The following is a 24,938-nucleotide window of genomic DNA, read 5'->3' on the forward strand; positions in this document are numbered from 1 at the left end:
TCACCGATACTGAATTATTGTGGCCGATGCCAATAATTGGTTTGTATTGGAAAGATCCCCCCAATGTGCATATTACTTGTGACAAAGATATGTACAGGAGACAGGATATTTAACAGTTTAACAATTAACTTTATTGTCCAAAATTATATCAGGTCACTGAACTTAACATTCACCGGTATTTTTAGTAATTGACTCTTCCTACGCCCCTTTTTGCTCTGTGCTCCAATTACAGTTCAGCAAGCTTGATATATGACCAAACCTTGGTCAGCCTTCTCCTTTTTTCTTTAATTAGATGTGCTTGTCTATGTTGAAAATAAAACCAAATTTTGAAGAGGGTTCAAAGATGGTGCTGACGGACCTGTAAAAGCAGCACATGGTCACATCTTAAGCAGCAAAACATCTGATAAAACATCAAAACAAAACATCTGATAGCTCATGTTAGCAAAATGCTAAATAGATCTATATAAATCATTAGCTAGCTAGTTACGGCTAGGCCTAATAACTAATGTTAGCAAAATGCTAGCTAACTAGCCAACTAAAAAAGATATTGCTGGCTAGTTAGCTAGTGTTTTGCTAATATAAGCTAACTTAAGATGTTAAGTTTGGCCCTAGCAACATCTTTTAACATCTTCAAAATTTGATTTTCTTTTCAACATAGACTAGCTTAGCACACAGCATATTTAAGTACAGGAAACAGGAAAGGAGAAAGTTGACTGAGGTTTCCACAAGGTGCCATGTTTAACTATAAATGAACACGGTTTAAAAAAACACAAACAGAAAGAAATGTATAAATCTAACAAACAAAAAAGATCAAATATACATCAAATGCCACCTATAAAACTAAAAAAAATAAAAACAATCTGTATTACGTTCTGTCAAAAAAAATGTTTTCATATTGGAACATATCAGACAACATATACACAGATACTGAAATAGATATATGTCTGATGAAAAACACTGTCTAAAGCATTTTAAACTATATGATACCAACAACCTCAATGTTGACCGCTAAAGCTAGAAAAAAGACACAGGGATGAAAAAAAAAGTAGATGACACTGGTGAGTAAGAGACAGCTGATAGTGGGTGGGCGGGTGTGAACCCATCTGATGAACTTTATGTGCTGAGAAAAGGGATAAACTTGAAATATTGCTTTGGAAACTATGGAGAGAATGTACAACGACTTTACTGTGCAATAAAATGTGCAGAGTGCAGTTGAGCGGCATATTTCTTCGGGCCTGCCACTCAAATGTCAAACTGAACTGTCTAATTAGAAAAGCAGACATGCTAATGCACAACATCTTCCACAAAGAACTAAGAAAAAAATGTTAAACATGTAAGGTAAACTAGAGCCTCTGCTGCCCCAGAATGGACATTTTTCACAGCAGCCATATTAACATGAAAGAGTAGGATAAACACAGCTGTTACCAATGATACTAATACTGTTAAACTGTTACACTCAGGTCAACCAGAGTCAGCGTGCTGCTATTGTGCATGTTCGTATTAGTATAATTGGTAACACCTGTGCAGCTGTGAAAAATGGCTGTATTTTAAGGGGAAAAAACTAAATAAGTAAACACATAATGTCTATTCAAAATGAAGATGGACCCAGCAGTCAGTTAGCTTAGTATTTGCCCAAAGTTTTGGTTCTGTTCTGTCAAGAAAATGATATTCTAAATAGCAAAAAGCAAAAGATTATTTTGCATCTTTAAAACTGGTTACCATGCTCAAAATGCCTTAGGTCTTGGGTAGAATGACGATATTGTCAAACCCCCTAAATGCACAATATGTAAGTTCTGCCATTAGGGATCTCCCTCACATTAAAATAATAACAAAATACTTAGTTTAATTATGTGATTTATCGTGGGATCATGGGAGTTATTATCTGACGGTCGCTGACTTCCTTCCTCACTCTCTGACGTATCCAGCGTATCCCATGTTGTTTTTTAAAGATATAGCAACCGTTAACTTAAATAAATTATAGATTTATCTCGGTTTGTACATTATTTGAAATATTTGAGATAGTGTAAGTACACATCTCAACAAAATATTCAAAGTTCACATGCCCTGGGCACACAATATGTTGTTTTCAGGATCAACAACAATAATTTTTAACATCATGAATGCAGCATTTCTGTTGCCAGGTAATTTATGAAGGAAGAGGAACGCCTCCCGGAGCTCTTTGGAAAAGACTGAATTTCTCATCGGCATGACTGCTAACTGTCAGCACACTGACAGAGAGAGCTGCAAATGTCATAGCCTATGATACATGCCTATGACTGATAGGCTAGCAACAGCATTGTCAATGACACATTGACACACAAGCAAACAAATCAGTGTTGAATTCAGACATGCGGTGCATTGTTTGTTTGTTTTGTTGAGTTAGGTAACAATGAGTGGCACAGAACATGACAAACATCTATGTAAACACTGCAAATATGTATTATATTATCATTGCTATTTTATTATTTATTTATTTTATTATTTGTGATTATTAAACTAGGGCAATTTGGTGTTTTACAGATGTTTGTTGGTGCTTGAAACTGGGATGTCTGGTCATTGTAGTCTTGGGGTTACAATACTGTCAGTTTGAGCGATCAGCCTCTTTCATTTATGCACACCAGCAGTGTCACCCCTTCAATCACACCATCAGCAACATCAGCAGCCTGGCTGCTATGTCAAAAAAAAAAGGCTTGTGCAAACAGCAGAACTTCTTTCAACATAAGCAGACACATTAGCAACACAGACACAGCAGTGCTACAAGACGCAGGTGCTGAGACGTCCTGTCACAGCTCATGAATGCAGATCTGGTTACATTTTGGAGGCAATGAAACAGGGAAATTCTATTTGTTGCATGTAATTGTCGATGTGTCTGTCCTTAATAAAGGGCCAGCACGGGGAAAAGGTTGTTAACACGTGCATTTAAACTACAACATGTGTCTTCTACTAACAGAACAGCTGTATTTTTGTATGTTGTGTAACGTCTCTAGCTTGACACAACAATGAAAAAATGAAAAATTCAATCAAGTGGTACTAAGACCACTGGAGAAGATCTGAAATGATAGATAAAATAGACTTTTTCCAAGATTATTCTATTATCATACCTCATACCTGGAATTATCACCTAATTGAAGCTGGCTTAGTGCAAGAAAATAATTGCTTTAGTGCACAAGAGACATCAAAATCAAACAATAGACACATGTGTGCATCAAACCAACTCCCAATACCTCCACTGTGCACACCCACATCAATGTGTAGATGTGCATTTAATTATTTATTCAATATTCTGATGCCATTTAAGGCTAAATTTAGCATAAAATCGAAGGTATGCAATGGCACAGAGTAGATTCAAAGCTCCCAGATTTTTTAGATACTAGATTCACAACTCGGGGGACAAAGGAACTGCTGAACTAACACTACACCTCATTCCCACATGTAACCTGATACGCACCACCGATGCCAAAGGCAGAGCAACACACAAACAAAGGAGCTTAGCAACTGGGGGAGCCATAGCTGGAGAGTGCCAAACCGACCATCCAGCCAACAAATCTCACCTCGCCGACTTTCTCACCTTCGTTCTTATCTTATCTTATCTGAGGCGAGCTGAACCCTGCAGGGCCGTCACTGGCCTCTGTCTCTGGCAGTTCTGTTTAAATAAACCCTTTTCGAGGGGTCTCCTTATATGGAGATACATGGGAACAAAGAGTCAGAACAGGATGGTATCAATCAGACATGAGCAAGGGCAGACACTGACAGCTGTTGAGGCTGATAAAACTAATAGTGTGGTGGTAAAAAGTGCAGTAAAAATAGAGGTAGTGCTGAAACTGAACATCCAAAAAGGTGTTACAGGAGAAGAAAAAACAAGGCTGGCATCAACACTGTCGGTTTGGTATTTCTTTCAGAGGCTACTTTTGTTTTCTTTGTCCTTTCTCACTGTTTCGGTGCACATCTTGTTACAGCCGCACATGACCAGGAAAAGATGCCAAAAAAACATCAGAGTCAAAAGATGTAATGTTGGAGGGTGGAAGTTCTGTTCACATGACAGATTTATATTTCACTTTCAAGTCTCTTTAGCCATGTGTCCACCGCAGAAACGTTCCCCAGGGACTAGGAACCTTTTGAGGAACTGAGGAGTGCATTTCCACCACAGGGACCAGAGTTAAGTTTAGGTTCAGGAGACATTATTTTGTCTCCCAAAAATCCTTGATCAGGGGTATTTTCCAAAAGTACAGGAACTTTGGGGTTGGGGATTGTAGCACTTAGCATTTCTGATTGGCTGGGTACGCATATCATTTTATTTCAGCCACCATGATGTATGAAAAATCATATTAAAAAGTTGTTTTTACATGTTATTTATACAATAACAGTGTGGCCATGTAAATTGTTGGACAGGTGTCATTATTTGTTCTACAATGTGACATTACAGGTTGCAGTTTCAGCATAAATGCTCAATAAGGCCTGCAATTCATCATCGGTCCATGTGCTGTATGCTTTCTGTAACTCCATGCTTATGTGCCAAAGTACAATGTACATTTAGAAAGTACTAACCCCCAGGCAGGGAGGTTAGAGGGGTAAAATAATGTCCCTGGAACTTAATTTAGACCCTGGTCCCTGCAGTGAAAACGCATTGAGCTCTTCATAAGCTTCCTAGTCCCCCGAGAAAGTTCCTGCAGTGAAAATGCAGCTTTAGTGCCTTGAAAAGTGGTTCCTGGGACTAAAAGGACTAAGTACTTTGGGTGGAAACACATCTTTTGTTTCATTTGATATGGATTTCAGTCAGAATCACTACACAGCAAATATGTCAACTTTTCAAATAAGACTGCAGTAATAATTTGGGGTATTTTGACATGATAATGATGTAGACTGCAGTATTTTATTAACCTTAAACAGGAGGTTGGCGCACATCTCAAGAAAATCTTAGTCATCTAACTTTCCTTCGCCAAGTTATCAAAGATCCCATCTTTGATTTAAGTCCTATCTTCAGGGTAATAGACACTTGAGAGCTGCATATGCTGCACAAGTTAAGACAAACACAGTCAACAATGAGTCGTCTACACAGTCTGCAGAACAATGGGACATTCTTGGCGGTGTCGGACCTCATTCCTGAGACTTCCTGACGTCAGTTGTTGTGATATATGATCGGTTCGTCGTGCGTCCGGTGTGGAGCTGACTGCACACGCTGGATACGGGATGATTCACAGGCAAATGTGTCAACAGCTCTCTCCTGCAGACATCTGCTGTTGGTTACAGTATCAGCCTTTATTTATGTTGCTGCGAGACAAGCTCGAGAAGGCAGAGAGAGAGCCGTAAACGTGCTGCCACCAGGTAAACTGAGGCATCAAAGTTTCATGGTGTAGTAAACTAAACTGAAGGTCAAGCCATGGGTTGAGCAGATTCTGCAGATTCATAAAAAACCAGAGATAAAGCCTCTGCCACAGCTTTATTGGGTTTTAGAAGCATTGTTTTATTGGTTCTCCGTTAGTCACATACCTACATTTCCATAGTGCTGCGTGGCCTCGTATAGGCCTTTGAATCATTGACCATTTATGGCGTGCTCACACACCAACAAACAGGCAGGCTTCGATCAAAAACAGCAGTCCCTACCTACCACGAGCCAGCTGAGTACTTCACAGCCGGCTACCAGTGCAGTTCCCTGGCAACGCCTTAGCGGAGCACAGCAGACTGTGGAGCCCCGGGCCAAAAACATCAGATCTTATTAAGGCCACTTCTGCAGCAAGTCCCAGGGGATCAATGTACCTCTAATCAGAGATCCCTGACTCCACAAGCCCCGGATGAGGTCATCACCTTATTGATACTCTATCATTGCACCTTGAAGGTTGGCTGGTGCCACCCTAAGGCTGGAGAAGGAGGGGTGAGGGGGTATGTGCTCAAAACTACAGGCAACAACTTAACTGGGGTGATATCTTAACAGATAACTCTGGTTTATCACAACTCGGATCTGACTTAAAGACTGTCTTTTGTTTCTGCGTCGTGATAAAACTGTACTCACAAAAATAATTTATGAGATCTTGGAACTACAGCCGCTGAAGATTATTTATTATCATCATCCTCATTACCTTCTCAATTAATTGTCTGGTCAAAATAAATAATTAAAATGTCAGTAAAATTGTGAAAAATGCTCATTGTAATTTCCCAGAGCTTAAACTGACGTCTTCAGATTGCTTCTTTTGTCCAACCAGCAGTTGGACAGCAGTAAATCCTTAGATTTAAGAAGCTGGAAAAAGTAAATGTTAAATATTTTTGCTTGAAAAATGACTGAAACAAGTCACTGATTGTCAAAGTAGTTTGGAATTAAATTTCTTTTGATCAACTAATCGATTAATCACTCTGGTTTATCACAGCTTGGATCTTGGATTGTCTGTTGTTTCTGTCCGCTGTGATAACACCGTACTCAGGAGAGAAATTTCAGAGATCTGGGAACGATTATGTATTATTATCATTAATTCATCTTATTTTCGCAATTGATCTTTTTTTTTAATAAACTGCCAAGAAAACAGTGAAAAATCCCATAATCCCACAGTCCCAAATGCTAAAATATTCAGTGTACTGTTACATATGACTAAGTAAAGCCACAAAAGCAAGAGAATGGTTAGAATTATTGCTTGAAAACTACAAAATCAATTATCAAGATAGTTGTTGAATAACTGTTGTCAATCAGTTCAACCAGTTTCTGTCCTGTTGAAGACACAACTAGCAGTCGACCAATATTCAGCATTTTTATGGTTACCAGAATCTGTGTTTATTTTAAGTCTGATTGCTGATAAAATAAATTAACTTAAAAATGCATTACTTCGGCTCTGATGCAGCCAAATCTAATGATCTATTTCTATGATGGCATGCATGCCCAGTTTCCCAGTTACATCACTGAAAAGGGCTGAATGATTCATGTTGTTGCAGTGATAACGTTAGCTTATATGGTTAACTACAATGAGGTAAGAGTGTATTTATTTAGGTAACTTTTTGAGTAATATTGGTGCCAGTGCAACTGGAAGATATTTTAACAAATGTGTTACTCGCCTTGTGTGAGTGTTTTTAAATGCTATAAGTAATGTTAGCCAATGGTCATAACAATGTCTCAGCAAGGGTCAGCAAGTTCACTTGTTGATCCATAATTTAGCCAGCTAGCAAAACAAAAAACTGAAAGTTTTGAAAGTAGTTTTTGTATAGATGGTAAACAGTTGTCACAGAAGATTATGGTGAACCAAAGTCCACCAGGGTAAGAAACTCAACCATTTAGAGAGGTTTAGACAATCACCAAGGTTTTAAGACAATGATTAAGCCAGATTAACCAAACAATTGTTTTTGGAGGTAAAACCAAAAGTGAGAAGACCAAAACATGCAGCAATCACTCATTGACAAGAGTAGTAGGTCAAATTTTAACTAGGACTTCAGTTTGGATGTCTACAACAAACAGCTTAGATAATAATCTATTGTTCTCTTTTGTTTCCACACTTTAATAAGTTTGGCTGACCTAAAAGTTTGTTCAAACCTGTCTGATCATCTGACTTGCTGCAGTGATGTTGCTGTGCTCTGAGTCCTCGTCAGTTAACCATGTGGATACTTCCAATAAAAAAGATGGCCAAACTTATAAAAGTAACATCCAAGTTGTAATAAATCAAAATTAACCTCTAAATGAGCCAGATGAAAGAGCAAAATTACAAAGCATGATAAATTTAGCATTGAGCTAAAACATCTGGGGCTATAAATAACCGCCACGGACTGATGTTTTTTCTGGCTGCGCTAATGAAATGTCATGTAAGGGAAAAGGTTGAGGTAGGCTCCGAAAACCTTCCACTATAAGGACCAACCTTTATCAAATGCCATGACGCTTTAATTTAGAAAGACAAAAACTGACAGCACAACTGCTTGATAGCTGGAACAATAAATGACTGGAGCACCATTCAAAACCTGCATTAAGGCATTTAGCGTTTTCTCCAGCGCTGAATGCAATTTGTCAGCCATTATAAAAGCTGCTTGATTTGTCTAATTAAATGACCCTGCAACTTATTCATGTGTCATTTCTATTCAGCTTGCGTTGTAGACTTATAAAATGTGTTACACCTATTGCCTGAAATGCCTCATTATACTCTGTTTGACTTTCTCAGATATTTGCTCCGACTTTAATTGAGAGCTTTTTTGACCGTTCATTCTGGCTGAAATGAGGGACATGACCTTGGTGCGGTGTGAGATGATTACTACGTGTTTCTTTCTCACTCACTGTGTGTGTGTGTGTGTGTGTGTGTGTGTGTGTGTGTGTGTGTGTGTGTGTGTGTTGGACAGCCACGTTAATAGATAGAGGTCCTTCCAGCCAGATGTGGCAGGAGGACACAGCTCTAACCTTGAAGCCTTGAAACAGAGGGTACAGTAGTCTATTGTCGTCTGTGTGTGCATGTAACAATGCTGCCAGTACCTGCATATGAATTCAAAACAACCTCTGAATCTTTGAGTACACACCCACTCTACATTCTTAGAAATAAAGGTGCTAACTAGAACCAGAAAGGGTTCTCCGGCTTGTCCTCACAGGAGAACACTTTTTGGATCCTGTTCTTCTTGGGATCCTTTTAGAGAATTCAATCGAGAACAAGTTATACTTAGGCCCATCTGTGAAAGGATTCCCACAAAACCCCTAAGAGGTTCTATAAAGAACCTTACTTTGCGGTACTGGTTTCATCCAGAGGCCTCCCTGGGAGATTTATCAAGAACCTTTCCACCATCCTCAGGTGTTAAGAAGAACTCAGCCAGGGGGTTCTACTGATAACCTCTCTGTATTACAAGGGTTTTATCCACAACCTACCAAGAGGGTTCTGCTGAGGACCCTTTTACATGATGATACAAAGAACCATAAGGAGCTCTTCAGCTTGTCCCCAGAATAATTTTTTGGTCCCTGGTAGAACCTTTTTATAAAAGTATCCCTTGGAACCCTGTGCTATAACCCAACATAATGGATTATACCTAGAACCATCTGTGAAAGGTTCCCCACAGACCCACCAACCCTTTTTATATTCCAAAGGTTTGATTTAGAACACATCCAGGGGGTTCTACCAAGAACTCTTTTATATGCCAGAGGTTTTATCTAGAACCATCTCAGGGGTTCTACTGAGATCTCCTTTATATTGCAAAGGTTTTATCTGCAATCAATGGTTTCTACCAAGAACCCTTTTATATTGCAAGGGTTTTACCTAGAACCCATTCAGGGGATTCTATCGAGAACCCTTTGATGGTAGAAAGAGCCCTTGACAAACATTGCCGAAAAAGCTTTTCAAGGATTTTAACAATCCTTGCAGAACTCTTTCTTTCAAAAAGGTGTCTTTGGATGAAAAAGGATCTAAACCAGTCCTACAGGAAGAACCCTTCTGGAACCCTTATTTCTAAGAGAGTAGTTGCTTTCAAATGCACACACAAGTCTTGGGTTGCTGCTGTGACCGAGCTAAAATCAAAGTCTACCCATAAGCCCGCATGAGCTCAGGGCAAGTTGAGTTTTCTTGCATCAGTTGAGCGCCGCGTTATTAAAAACAGTCTAACTGACAGACTCCCACACTCCTTTGCTATCTGAGTTGTCACTGCTCTGTGTTGGCATCGCTCTCCATCATCCTCACAGGTTTTTTCATCTTCCGTGTTGGAAGAATGTGAAGAGTGACAGACTGCAGGCCCTGAGAGGTGTCAAACCACCATAAATGGATGACTCCGTTTGTCTGTTAATCGCCAGGGTTCAGCGGGTCAAGTTTCACATCAGAGGTCAGAGGTTACGGGTAAGGCTCGGGTTATTGTTTAGGTCAGGGGTCAACTGTGGGGTTGAGCACACTCCAAGCGTCACGGCTGAGCTCTAAAAGGAGAGTGGCTTTGTTTTGTTTTTTTCTCTTTCTCCCACAAGTCCAACAATTACAGCTCAGTGAGGGCCTGTAAATGTTCCAACAGGTTAACCTTTAAAAGACATTTAAAACAAATGACCTAGGAAAAGCAAGTAAGTGCCCACTTCACTACGTTTTTCCTCCTTGTGCTCTTTTCTTCCTCCCTACATAACAGTTTCCCTTGATTTAAATCTAACCTGGAAAAGAATGCTTGCATCTTAAAGGGATAGTTCTTTTTTTTTTTTAGGTTGGTTTGTATAAGGCAGTTATCAATATTCAATTTATTTCCAGCAATAAACAGTCCCTCCAGGATTTTGCTTTTATTGTGACTGTTGCAGCCCCAAATTCCTGATTTCACTGTAGGTTTTCTAAACAATTGTGATGCATGTAGCAATGATTTATATGTTGACTTTTTTTTTTGTATAATTCATTAAAATGAAAGGCAACTTGTTCAGGTGAGAAAAAAACACATTCTGATCTGGGTCTGGCTCAAGATTAAAAAAAAAAAATCTGACAGAATATGCTTCATTTGTAAGTGAAGAAAGCACCCAGCAGGTATTCCACAATGAAGCAAAATCTTCCTGGAGCTCAAGCTCAGTCAAAACAGCAAGACAGAACAAAACTGCATAAAATTATAAGATAACATGACAAATAGTGTGTACTTTTCAGTAGCAGTGACAACAAGGCGTACATGTATGATTATTGCACGGGGGACTGCTTAGACTGGAAATCACAGGAAGATATAATGATTGGTTAAATTTGCAGGAAAGCAGTGTACTGAATAAAAGCTATTTTAGCCACTAAAAAAGAGCTACCTAAAACCTAATCAGTTTTAAGTGTGGACTATACATCTCCAAACCAACCACACTCCACTGGCAAAATCAGTAATTTCATCTCACAGAGCGCAGGAGTTGCTTGTCAACCGCAGCCTTGACTGCTTCCTTTGTTTCTGTTGTTGTGTGACTTCAGTGTTTTCAAGGGTTGGTTCAGGTTAACCATAGTCACACAATAACACAAACTAACTGACCTTTGAGGCAGCAGTGGACGAGCAACTTCTGAGTTCTGCAAGGTACAATTATCGTTTTTGTCACATAAGTCTAGTGGCTTTAGAGGTACTGATTGCTGGCTGATATAATGGCAGTTTCCCATCGGAAAAGTCTGTCTGACAGCAAGGTAAAGTGGTGAAAATACAGCTTACACTTGAACTGACACATTTTTAGGTGTGTCTTTTTAGGTGGCTAAGATATTTTTTTTCCTGCTGAAGTAACATACTGCTATCCACAGCAGTACGTCGCTCCCTACACCAGTACTCATACTGCTTCTGTAAACGGGGGGCGTGCCAACTGCCATCCACTGTACAGAAAATGGATAGGTACCTCATCCAACCTCACTTCAAAACATCCTGGCTATCCCTTTAATGACACAAACATGCTCTTTATTTCTTACCAACCATTTTCGACCAGAACTAAAAGGCCTGAAGGCATCGTCTGGACGACATGTGTGGAAGAGAAGAGCGACTCATTCACAGATTGTCAGCTGCACATCAGTGTGACTCCTTGGCTGTCGGCTTAGAGTTCATCACAATCTTTCATACATAGTTTGCTCTCTTCTTCCTCCTTTTTCTTATCTGATGAGTCTCGATGAATGGACTTAACATTCCAAAGCGCTCATTAACGGGAACTAATCGGCCAAGTCCTCCTCTGCCTTTCCTGGACTCCTTTTGTTGCCACCTGACCAAGTGGACACCTTAAACTGTTTGGTTTTGAAGGTTGGGTGGGCAGAGGGTTAAAGTGTCCCGTGCAAGTGGAGACAAAAACAACAGTGCATACTTAGTCATCCTCTGTGTCTCCATGAAGAAATATAAGCCCACTGCTAATACGTTCCCTTTATGAGATAGTGCAGCTGTCCCTCTGTGTATATCAGTGACGGCACTTATAGATTCCACAATCATGGCTGCAAGTAATGATTACTTTGGTATTTCTTTTATGGGTTCATGGTTTAATCAACTATTTGATTGTAAAAGACTGCAAAAAACATCCACTACATGATCCTAAAGCTCATAATACCTAAATATTGCTTTAATAACCAACTTAAGTTCCAAATTTGAAATGTCACCCCTTTACAATAATGTAAAACAGAAAAAAAATCAGCAAATATATTATAAAATTATGAATTATTATCTGTTGATCAACTTATCAATCAATTCAGTGACTTTCAGCATTAAATATAGCTTATTTTCAAGGTGTGTTCAGGATTTTTAGTTTTTATTTGACTATGCATCTTCAGTGCTCACAAGCTTTTTTTTTCCATCTACAGCCTTAAATGATATGGTGGGACCAGTCGCTAATGGTGACTAATTTTACCAGCAGTGATAATTACCTCAAGCCAATTATCTGGCATCAGCCAAAAGCTGCGCTCACAAGGCTGGTAAACAAAAAAATGTCTGCAGATACATCTGAAGACAGCCTTGTCAGTTATGTATAGAATAATGCAAGTAAATCGAATCAGCATTATATCATATTATATGTTATTAAAGTTGTAAAACTGCAGAAGAAACATGGTGGTGCAAATGATGGCCTCCATGGAAGAGGAGAAGGACCCATGGCTCATTACAAGGTAAGAAAAACACAATGATTCTTTTTCAGGTCACAATACCAGAATTTCAAACCTTGACACAATAGTAGTATTTAAAAAATAATATTTGTTACCTCTTTTTTACTATGGCAAAAAGAAAAAAGTCCTTGGCACACAAAACAGGATCTTTTTTCCTTGAACAACCTGCATACAGTGATGTTACAGTAAAAGTTAGTGAACACTGTCTGGTTTTGCTGCTGCAAGCTCAATTTCAGGCAGGACAATAAAGACTGAACTGAACTGAGGTCATGAATGAGCACTTAGATCATTTTTTTACAGCTTCAGTTCTTTCGATACTATCAAATGTTACTACTGTATTGTGTTCTGCCAATAAATCCCTCTAAATCTTATACACCAGACCTTTAAAAGTTAATTACCTGGATGTATCTTATGTGCGTGCATTTTAGCTTTCACTTTTCTGTGAAGTGGATTGACAAGAGAGAAAGCTAATCTTCTTTCCCAGCCTACTTTGGACAACATAACAAGAAATTAGCCCTAGTTAGAGCATTTAAGGGGATAATCCACCCGTGCTTATGCACAGGCTTTGCTAGTTTCGACTTTGGTCCCACCTTTTCAAGCTAATCTCGAGAGGTTTGGCCTTGGATGGCTAACTCTGGCGGTCCAGTCTGTTGGCACTCAGCTGGACAGTCGGGACAGACAAGTTTCTCCTCGTTAGCGTTCTGCCTGGCTTGCTCCTCTCTTTAGGGCTCTTCCCATGACCATAAACGGTCGTTCTGTTCAGAGGTCTCAGGGTCATGCTTTCAACGTATGGGGCGATAAAGGATAAGGAGTCTGTCTGCTGGGACTAAAATGGGCAAGAGAGCAGGATGAAAAAGAAGGGAGTGGTAGGAAAGGGGAGAAGAAGAGTGGCAAATTATAAACAGTGCCAGGGCGGAGGGACGGAGGGAGGGAAAGAGGGAGGAAACGGCAAGAGAACAAGATAAAGAGAGGGAAGAAAAAGGGTGGGACAGGGAAGGAAACAGAGGGGAAGAGAGATAAAAGTGTGGAGAGTGAGCAGGAGAGAAGGGGGAGGATGGATGGAGGGGGGCTTGGAGACAAAAAAATCAGAGAAATATTGACTGGCAAAGTGTGCAGAACGTTTAAATAAAGGAGTATGAAGAAGGGTTCGGAGAGGAGATACTGTAAGGTGGATAATTATAGCGCGTGAGTAAGCAATATTAAGTGGAGGTGACAGAACACACACATAAATACAGTATGACAAAGCAAGAGAAGATGGCTGATGCTGTCGAGGCACATGCTCACACCTCCTTCACTTGTGTAGTGTATCATTAATTACAAACTCAGACTTGACAACTGAGGCCTTTTAAGGAAAGCGGCACTGTGTGAGAGACGTCGCTGGTCAGTTTGAACAGTTTATATATAGCTGTAGATATACATGTATATTTAAATATTTAGTAGAATTCTTTATCGCTCCATCTCTTTTTTCTTTGCTTCTCACATCAGTCTAACAGCCGTTCCTGACGCTAAGCCTTGTTGTTGCCTTTTCAAATACCTCTTGTCGCACAGCTGACAAATGGCTAAGATAAGATGACAATTCCCGCCGCGCCTTTATAAATAAACTACTACCTATCAGAGGGGTAGATGGAGCAGGGTTTTACTGCGTGTGTGAGCCTGTAAAGAGGTGTTTTATTTTGTAAACTGTAACAAATCATACAGAAATTTAGTGGAATCAACTAATCTATTCCCATTAAATGAAACTTGAATGAATGTATTGTGCAGAGTTCAATCAACTCATTGAATTCACTTTCTAGGAAACACGATGAGCACATTAGCAAACTTCCCAGTCTGCAGTGTGTCTGAGTTAAAACTCTCCTGAGAATCTAATTTTAAGCTTACAAGAAAATTTGCTGTCTCTAATAAACTTTAAAATAAGTCATGGTTAAGAAAAATATAAAAGGAATCAAATATATGACTGAAGAGTTGTTGGATGCAACTTAATTTGTTTTGAATCATGACAAAATGACCTCAACTTGTCTTTTCAAATTCAGCGAACTAAGAGCTGTGACGAAAACCACATTACTGTAAACAAAACAAAAAAGTCAACAAAGAGGACAAAGCCGTTTAACGCTAAATTACAAAGCATTGGAATGGCATTAGAATTAGCATTAGCTTAAAGTCAGCCCTTCCTGCTCAGCTTACTTCAGGGTTAACCCCCAACAATTTTCCAGCAGTTGAGAAATAAATTTATTAACTGACACACCGTAACCTGTAGTGTACATTTACTGCCACGCTGACGGCTTTGTTTGCTCCAGTATGGGCAAAACCATCACTCTCAGTCTACTGTTCGCTTTCACTCGCTTACATGTCACACATGACATGACAGAATGCTTCAATAAAGTCTAAAAAATGTAATTATTTGGGCAGTCGGGTAAAGGGCCAAAAATCCACCCCTACCAGAATGTCAAAACAATATAATTTTCAATGTATATTAACATATATTTCATGGTATATCTGTGTTTTCTGCGAGAGCTGGAGTGTATTTTATAGTCTTAATCCCTTGCATGTTTTCCCTTTTGCCCTATCATGGCTGCTTTACCCTCCAAGCTCCCCTCTGATAACGTTTCATGTCACAGAGCGTTAATATATCTCCGTGCCCTTTTCATAGATACATGCACACAAGTATGGACCACTGTGCCCCGCACCACCACTGTGCTACGGACCGGCGTGGCCTCCCTCCGCTTCGCCATGCTTCTCTAGCAGAAGCAGCACAGCTCCCCACCTACATCTCCTCATGGAAAAGGTCACACTGGCCACATGACCTGCTATTTGAAGAGAACCTGGTGGATACCCAAAGCAGGCCAAGCACAATCCAATTACACCCCAGGGAGATACGCCGCATTTGCTGAACTCTGCTTGAGTGATATTCTGTTTCTCTTTGGGCGCTTGTAAAAGATCCACTTACATGTTTATGGTGAGCCGGGAACTAGAATCAACAGATGTTTTACGAGGTTCAAACTCCTGCTGCGTTCAACTGTTACATCCACTTTTACTGTGAATCTGATGAGTGTGATTTCAAGTACACAGTCTCATCCTGCAGAGGAAAAAACGCTCTGTGTTCACCCATTTGTCAAAAATCAGGTGCTTTTTTTTTTTTTTTGACGGTGGACCTCCAGGGTTGAGGAGGCTGAGCAGGTCTCGACTTAAATAAACACGAGTTAGCTGGAGGAAACTGACAGCAAGCAGGTTAAAGGTCGAGCTTAGTCGGGTGTCTTTGTTAGTGAGGATGCATTCCATGTACTCACAACCTGTACTGCATGTCTTCAACTTTGATTCCCTGTCCTCAATATGAACTACTCATTAACACAAAAATGGCCTGCACATAATCTGAAATATATAAATGATTATTTGCATGGCCATTTCAATCTCCCAGAGCCTAAGTTGACATCTTCTTGTCCCTTGTTTTGTCCAAAACACAAAGATATTCAATTCATAATCATATAAAACAGAGAAAGCAGCAAATCCTTTCATCTGACAACCTAATTTCTGGCACTTTTTGCTTGACAGATGATGACTTAAATGATTAATTGATCATTAAAATTTGGGCAACAACTCATGCATATTGTCATTATTAATTGTTTGCTCTCTAAAATAGAGAAACACGTCTATCATAATTTCTCCGAGCCCAAGGTGACATCTTAATAATTTTGCTTTTTCCTATCACTGATTCATAAGCCAAGAGTTTAATTTTACTATCATATAAAACATTGATTAGTTTTCAGCTATGACATTAATCACCAACTATTTTGATAATCGTTAAATCATTTTGAGTTATTAAAAAAAAAGTCACAACCCTGATTCCAGCTTCTTAAATCTGAATATTTTCTGGTTTCTTTTTTCCTCTCTGACAGTAAACTGAATATCTTGAGGTTGTGGACAAAACAAAACATCTGACATCATCATCTTGGCCTCGGGGAAACACTGATTGACATTATCACAATTTTCTGACATTTTATGGACCAAACAACTGATCGATTCAGAGAGGTAAATGATCAACAAGGAAAATGATCAGCAGCTGCAGCGCTAGTTTTGTCTGACCCTTTAAATCCAAAACACAAATATATTCTATTAATAATGATAAAATACAGAAACAGGCAGCAAATCCTTGTATCTGAGAACCAAATCTTTGGCACTCTTTTCTTGATAAATGACTTAAACAGCTAATGGGTCTTTATAATTTGATCAGCAACTCATGAATATTGTTATTGATTAATTTGCCTCACATGCTTCATGCCCAAGGTGACGTCTTCATATAGTTGTTTTTTTCCTACCACTGAATCAGAAACCAAAGGTTTTCAACTTAATATCATATAAATAAATAAATGTAATATCATTAAGTTCAACTTAAGTTCAACTATGTACAAAAAATAGATGATAATTCTGCAATAGTATGTCAGTGTACTTGAATTTACAAGAAATGTACTGTATTGTTAGTGTACTGTAGATTGTGCATTATGGTGTGTTCAAATGGGGTCGTGTTTTCTGTGTTTACAAAATGAGTCCACATGTACGCCCCCTAATGCCGTCATCATTGTGAACTGGAAGTTTGTTTCATGTTAAAATGGCTGCTGTTAAAAAAAAATCATTTTTTTTTAAAGAATCTCCTTTGAAGACCACTCCAGGTCTCGTGTCCATACAAGGCGTGGAAACCACAGCTGGTCAAAACGCATCTTTTGACATTCACCATGTTAACAGACGGCGTGTCAGCTCGACTACATCAGTGGCCGTTGAGTGCCACGGCCTGTGAAAGCATCCAGAACACCTGATAATAAAGCTTTATCAAACCAGCCCGTGAGATTAGACGCTGCCGTGGGCTGAGACCTGCATACCTCGTCCGCAGCAGCACCATGTTTGGTGAGCGCTGGTCCACGGAAGATAAACATTAAGCATCGGCGGGGTGTACACTGATGATGGCGTGTGAGGTTGAGCAATGAAGCAGGCACGAGAAGCCAAGCTCGCCACGGCGCTTTACTGGTGCGAATCAGTGATCCATTGAGTCACATACTACAGTGTGCAAAGAGGAGGGGGGGGGGTTGCTGCTCAGCATGTGAGAGTCATACCAGCGAGGCTGTTAAACTTTGGCTCTCATAAGGTCATAGTTTATGGTTGCTTTAGTGTTGTTAAGCTCAAAGCTGTTTGGCATTTTGCATTTAGTGCTTTTGTGATCTTTGTGAAGGTTCCTGCACAGGAGATTGGGACGGAAAATGTGTTTAAAGGCTTAAACACACAAAAGTTGAAAATGTCAAATTAGTCACTTGATCATCCATTAAGCAGTTTGTATTGTCCTTACTTTCATAAACTTTAATAAAGCTGCAACAAATAATCACTTTGTTACTATTTTGATAATAGATTAATCATTTGGAGTCATTTTTTGAGAAAATTCTCTGATTTCAGCTTCTCAAATGTGAATGTTTTCTTGCTTCTTTAGTTCTCTTTGACAGTAAACTCAAAATCTTGTTGTGAACAAAACAAGGCTTTGGAAGACGTCACCTTGGGATTTAGTGATTTTTCAACTTTTTATGAACTAAACAACTAATCAATTAATCAAGAAAATGATCAACATATTTTCAGTTGCAGCCCTAAACTCTGACATCATTTCTCATGTGGTGCAAGTGCAAGTCAAACTCTGGAATTAATGATTTTTATTTTAGTCTAACGTGTGTTTTTGTGTGATTACACACAGCATTTTCATCTCTGATTAATCTGTTGATCATTTTCTCAATTAGTCAATTAGTTATTGGTCTATAACACGTCAGAAAATGTTCAAAAATGTTGATTAGTGTTTCCCAAAGTCCAGTCAGAAAGTAGGACACACATTCGATATTAATTTGAACTTTTAAATGTGAATAAACATGAAATGGACAAATAAAAACAGATGCACTAGAGGGGAAATTTCACAGGAAGACACGCTGGCTGTAGCCACTATTTCAACTTAGCGTGTCTCCTTAATCTCTGATGACATGTGATGGTCATTTTATGATTTAGTACAGTAAATAAATTCCATATTTCTCCTTTAATCAGAGAGTTTTGACTTTTTTCTTTTTGCGCTCGAGTATCAAAATAGGTGGCAAATAATTTAATGGTTAATTAACTGATTAATAATTGCAGCTCTAACACACACCTGCCTGCAAACATCTGCATATGTGTGTGATTGCACCTCTCCACGCCTGCACACTTAATATATGACTCTGAATGTGTGTGTCTGTCTGTGTGTGTGTGTGTGTGTGTGGTACAGTCTCCCCAAAACTTGCTGGCTGCTCCCCTGCATACAACACACATCATTACACAAAAGATAAAGTGGTGCTGTCTCACCTTACGTTAATTCAGTCGAGTAAATCTAAGTCTGGACGTCCTCCAAACATTCCCACAACCATTAGATTCCTCTGGCCATTACTCTCTCTGTCTCTCTGTCTGCGTTTTACACAATGCAAGAGACGACTCTTGTCTGGTCTGGTCCTTGTGATGCTGGTTCAGAGATGTATTTATCCAGCAAAACAGAGCTGCAACTACTGATTATTCTTCGCCACTGATACAATTCTCATCACGACTTCCCAAAGCCCAAACTGATGCCTTCTGATTGCTTATTTTGTCTGAAAATCCATACAACATTTAGAATAATATCAAACAAAGAAAAGCAGCAAATCTGCACATTTGAGAAACTGGAAACAAAACGTTTGCAATTCTGCTCGAAAAATTAAGTAAATGATAAATAGATCAGAACAGTTCAAGTTGAAAGTTAATTTTCTAACTAGTTAATTGTTTTTGCTCTAAAAGAAAGCTGTTAGATGCTGTAATGAGGTGTGCATGGGCAGTAGAGCTGCAGCGACTAGTTGATTCATCAATTAGTTGTCAACTATTAAATGAACTGACAATCAATTAATTGTTTTGAGTTGTTTTTTAAGGAAATAAGACAAAAATCTCCAATTTTCTTCTCAGATGTGAACATTTTTCGGTTTCTTTAGTCCTCTATGACAGTAAATTGATTTTTTTTTTTCAGAATATGTGCAGAATGATCTTATTTTGTTGTTTTATAGGCAGCAGTTTATATATTTTTTTCATCTTTCTTAATTCAAATTTGTACTTTTCAAATTACATTACATAGAAAGAGAGAGAGTGACTGAGAGAGAGGGAGAGAGAATACTGTCCGACATATTATCATATATCATACTTTTTTATTTATTTTTTGTGTTCTTTAGTCAAAATGAAAAGCAACCATCCCTCTTCTAGTTGAAGCAAAGATGTTGAGCTGTGCAGTGCTGCAACTATTCGTCAATTAATCGATCATCATCATTGCTATTAATCGTTTAAGTCTTTATTAAACAAAACAAGGACATTTGAGGCTGTCATTTTGGGCCCAGGGGAACAGTGATCAACATTTTTCACCATTTTCTGACATTTTACAGAACAAACAACAAATCAGTTAATCAACAAAATGATCGACAGACTCATGGATGATAAAAAAAATGATCGCTAGCAGCAGACCTATTGAGCTGATAGTCAAGTTATTTTCTTGTAATCTTTCATTAAAATAATAAAGAACCATCTCTCTCCCATTTCAAACAAAGATGTTAAGCTGTGCATTGCTGTAATGATTAGTCGATTAACTGATCAACAGAAAATACTGATCGTGTAAGTTATTTATTGAGCACAAAATGCAAAAAAGCTTCTGAAATGTGATGTTTTTCTGCTTTTCTCTGTCTTGCATGAGTTTTAATTTAATATCTCAGCATTTTGCACCGTTGGTTGAACAAAACTTTGATAGTCCTGTGCTCGTACATTCACAGGATCAACTGTATCACAAGCAAACAAGGTCACAAGGTGAATGAAGCTCTGAACCGAAACTCTTCCTCTGGTTTCCAAAAAGTCGTTTTTTTACTCTTTACCTCATCTGTGTGGTGCTGCAGCAACTCCCTGCGTCCACGGTAACCTCACCAGTGGACCAAATATGGTGATCCATCAGGCCGGGCATGTTTGGCTATTCAGTTACAAAGTGACGAACAGCACACTGAGCCTTAATCAAATTGCTCCAAGAGAAATATCTGATATAATCTGATATACCTTTCTTACATCACTTGGCTGCGGATGTGTGGGGCTCTGAAATAACACGAGTGGAGATGTCTCCGAGCCAAAGAAAACCAACCCCATGCAAAGAGCAGCACTACAAACTTATTTACTAAAGAAGAAGAAGGAGGAGGAGACTATGGATCAAGATTGTGCAATGTTTACAGAGGAGAAAGTTGAAGAAACTGGGCGATTATCCAGCATGTTTAGAGAGAAAGTACATTTTTACCAGAAACTTAATGGATTCTGGTGAGTATTAAGACGTAATCAAGTCATATTAGCAGGAGCCTGTTCTTCCTAAAAGGTAGACTATGCAGGATTTTGCTAGATGCTGTTTGTAAACACAGCAGAAAGATATATGATTGTTTAGTCTGTTTTATGAAGAATCACAAACAGCAAAATAATGAGAAAATAAAGACACAATTACGCACTTCTAGTGCGTCATACGTGATGATTAAGAAGGGTTATTTTATATGAGTCTGTTTTTTTTTTTCTTAACATAGTATGCCTTTAACTGTAATGCAGTGAGGTCTGTGTTACAAAGAGTTATTGCCTACATGTTGCAGCAGCAATTGTTTGAAAACTAATTTGCCCCCCGGCTCAGAATTCCCTTTACTGTTCTGCTTTCCAGTGTTGTGTGAAGTCTGGCTTTATGGTACAGTAAGACAGAACTAACAACAGTTTTGTAAGGTAACGTATCATTACCTTCAATAATATAGGCCTGGCGTCAGAGTTATTCAGGAACTGCTTATTAGTGATTCATCAATTATTAAGTCCAGCCTTGTTCCTCACTTTTTCCTCCTGAGGATTCAGTAGCCGGCTTGTTGTAGAGTCAGACAGATATATTGGCCAGCCCATATCATCAGCTGATATCGGTATATCACAGCTATATCGGTCTATATCGGTATCAGCATATATGTCGTCCGATATGAAAACTTTTTCAGCAGAATAAAGCAAGTTTAATATTGAAATAGATTTTTTCTGTTTGTTTTATTTTGTAATTATTTAGTTGCATTTTTTTCCCATTTACCTTAACCAATAGTTGAGCAATTTAACAATCAATAATCAATCAATCATTAATAATTGCACATTAGTTGTGTTAAACATTAATTACTGCCACTTCTACACAGACAAGGCAGAACAAAACCATATTGTGAGTTGGTTCACAAAACATACATTGTCGTTTTAATCATTGAATTCTTTACATCGATAAACTGATTATTTCTATTTATAGATTTTATTAAAAACATTAATGATGAAAATTTGCTGTTTCAGTGTTGTGATTTCATTTTAGATAATAAAGTTTATTATTAAACTATAAAATATCCTGTCTCAATTACATATCTTTGTCAGCATCTGATAGCACACGTGGATCATTGCGATATCGGCCGGCGAATCGATATGAGATTTTTTTAAATTCATAATATCGGCATCGGCCGTAAAAAGTCCAGTATCTAGTATCAGTCCATACTTTTACATCAATGTAGTATAAGGAAGGTTACAAAAATAAAGAATAGAGATATTATTACGTTTCAATATCAGATGCAATATTATGCTCATTATCATGTGCAATATTACTTTATTTTTTCATTTACAATATAAGCTTTAATATCATATATTATACACTCACTGTCATGTGCAATATTACTTTCCATTATTATTTTCATGTATCATGTGCAATTTCATTTTTCAATATCACTGCCAATATTACTTTCAATGCCATTGCCAATAGTACTTTACTCTTTCAGTTTACTTTTTTACTCAGCCTATCTTCTATTGTTTCTATCTTACATCTACTGTTTCTTTGCATTTACTCCTTCTACACTTTACATTGTATACTTTATATTTAATACTCTATTGTTGTTATTCTTATATTGCCGTAACAAGAAGTTCTGTCTTATCTTATCTTATCTTATAATATAGGCAACTTGTATTAATAACAGATAACAGGTGCATGATATGCTGCTTACAGTATGATGATACAATGATAGAAAAGAAAGACTGGCAACTTTTACGTGATAAAATAGCGCAGGAAATGCTACAGGAGAAGGTTTTCACACGTTAAACGTGAAAATACGAAGAGTACTACAGTGACAAAGTAGCCAGCGGTGGTTAAAACACGCTACGGTTTCAACCCGGATCTTTTCATTAATTATTGGTCGTTGTGGGTCACAAATCATAAATTTCTTCAGCAGCTGTGAAAGCAGGTACAGTAGGTGCTCGGTGTGGATACATACCTCCTCTTCGTGGTTGGTGAATTCACTCTGCTCGTTTTCTTTCTCGATTTTGTTGTTATTCATTCTGAGTCGGACTCTTTTATCACGTTCACTCGGACTGTCTTCTTCTTCTTCTTCTTCTTCTTCTTTGGTCGTCTTTCGTTTCTGCTTCGCTCTGTCCTTCTCCTCCAGGACTCTTTTTGTTTTATTTTTTAATTAAAAAAACAAAAAGCACCCACACCGACAGACACACCGTCCGCGCTCGGCCGCTGTCCTACTGACCCGAGCTTCCCACTACTTTGGCGACATCAATGATAAGTAAAGATTTTTCTGTTTTCTTTTTTTTTTTTTTGCGCGAAAATAAAGAGGAAAAAAAAAGTGAGCAGAGAGTGGCGTTTTCTGTGCAGTCAGATATTCCCCAGCATTCCCTGGAAAGCTTCTCCGCAGGCTCTTGTTGCTGTTCCCCAAATGAAATACAGTAAATGTTCAGTGGACTGCGCCGCAGGCAAACTTCTCTCCTCATCTCCATGTGAGGGAGGGTGGGAGGGGTGGAGGGGACGGAGGGAGGGGTTTAGGGTGGGGTAAAGGGTGGGATGCGCCGTCTGCTGCTGGGCTTTAACAAGTTTTATCAAGTGCTGCGAGAGCGACAGTGGAAAATCAGTGCCAATCACCAATCTCCTTTTGGACCAGCTGGATGTTATTTTAGTCGCTGCAGCATTCCTGTAATATTATTACAGTGTGGAGTCTGTAGTAGTTCGTTTGATTTTTATCCTCTTATATGTGAGTGGTGGAGAAAGTATCCGTTATTTAAGTAAAAATAGCCCACTAAACTTTAAAAATATTCTTTTAAGAGTCAGCATATACCCTGGAAATGTTCATAGCAGCTGTTTTTGATATGAAATAGTTAAACACAGGTGTTACCCATGATGCAGGGCGCTGCTGTTGCACACCTGTTAAAGGATGCAGTCATTAGCCTAATCAAGTATCACAATGTTAAAGTAATGTAACTAATGTAACTCTGTTACTTTTGGATTATGTCTAACATTAGCAGTCTGTCTGTGTTGCTAAAGTTGATGGTTGGTCTGTGTAGCTTTTGGTTTGTCTTCCAAGCTAATGTTAGCAGTTGGTCTGTACAGCTACTTATTTTATACTTTATAATTGTTGTTCCAAACCATCTCTACAGTGTTGGGAATACAGTGAAACCTTTATTTCTTTACTCATTTTGTTTAAAAGTGCTGGAAAAAAAAAGAAAGAAAAGAAAAGAAAAAGAAAGAAATGTAAATAGCCTATATAGAGTTGGACATAAATTACTCAATTCCTGCATGCTGATAAGTTTATTAGTTTTGTCATGACCTAACCTTTAATGGGTGCCTGATTTAGAAAACGCTGCATATCTAATACAGTGGTTCTCAATGTTTTTGGTGTCAAGGACCCACAAGTTGGTACACAACAGGCTGCAGACCCATATTTGATAAGATGTAGTCTCAGGGATTCACACCTGATAAGATTAGTTATCTGTCTCGGCAGATTAATAGTGAAGAGTGTGAAACCTATATACATATATAGAATAGACATTTTTATATATTTGCTCATTCTCTGGTGGAATTTTTCTGGGAACCACATTGAACCTCCTCAAGGACCCCTGGGGGTCCTCAGACCATGGTTGAGAACTGCTGTTCTAAATAGTGTGGACATGATTTTACTGTCTCACACACACTCTCACACTCTGAATTTAGTTACAAGGCATTCATCTAAACCTGGTATGACGTGACTGATAAATTAGTCAAATTACAGGAGATATACAAAACAATAAACTAACGCACATGCTTTTATTAGTAGCCTATTGTTAGTATATTTATTCTTTTTTATTATATTGTCTAACTGTTCCTTATTTATAATCCAATTTGTATTCTTTACGTATCTTTGCTGCTGTGAGACTGAAAGTTTCCCAAGGGGTTAAATATAGAGCTACCTACGTACCTTCCTCAAAAATTAATAAATAAAAGTTTTCCCTGATTAGCAACAGGGCACACATGAAAGATTACTCATACTGTAGAAGGTTTTGTAATGAGTCATTTTTGATTGTTTAATTGTTGGTATTTTTATCAGGTACTTCACTGCGAACAATCCAGATATGGTTTTG

General features: G+C 38.5%; 1 protein-coding gene across 4 annotated transcripts in view; it reads right to left on the minus strand.

Moving 5' to 3' along the window:
* The window catches only part of LOC146305607 (RNA-binding protein with multiple splicing-like), a 56,496-nt gene extending 33,489 nt beyond the window's left edge, over window positions 1-23,007 (minus strand). For all 4 annotated transcript variants that reach the window (XR_014769068.1, XR_014769067.1, XR_014769066.1 and 1 more), the window contains exon 1: window positions 22,817-23,007. Coding sequence is in view for 1 of the 4 variants with exons in the window: in XM_084712194.1 (XP_084568320.1) it covers window positions 22,817-22,879 (63 nt within the window). In the remaining 3 variants the exon portion in view is untranslated. The remainder of the gene's footprint in view (window positions 1-22,816) is intronic.
* Between the last annotated feature and the right edge of the window lie 1,931 nt (window positions 23,008-24,938).

Source organism: Lutjanus erythropterus, chromosome 23 (genome assembly GCF_056507025.1).
Source record: "Lutjanus erythropterus isolate fLutEry1 chromosome 23, fLutEry1.hap2, whole genome shotgun sequence".
Classification (NCBI taxonomy): domain Eukaryota; kingdom Metazoa; phylum Chordata; class Actinopteri; order Lutjaniformes; family Lutjanidae; genus Lutjanus; species Lutjanus erythropterus.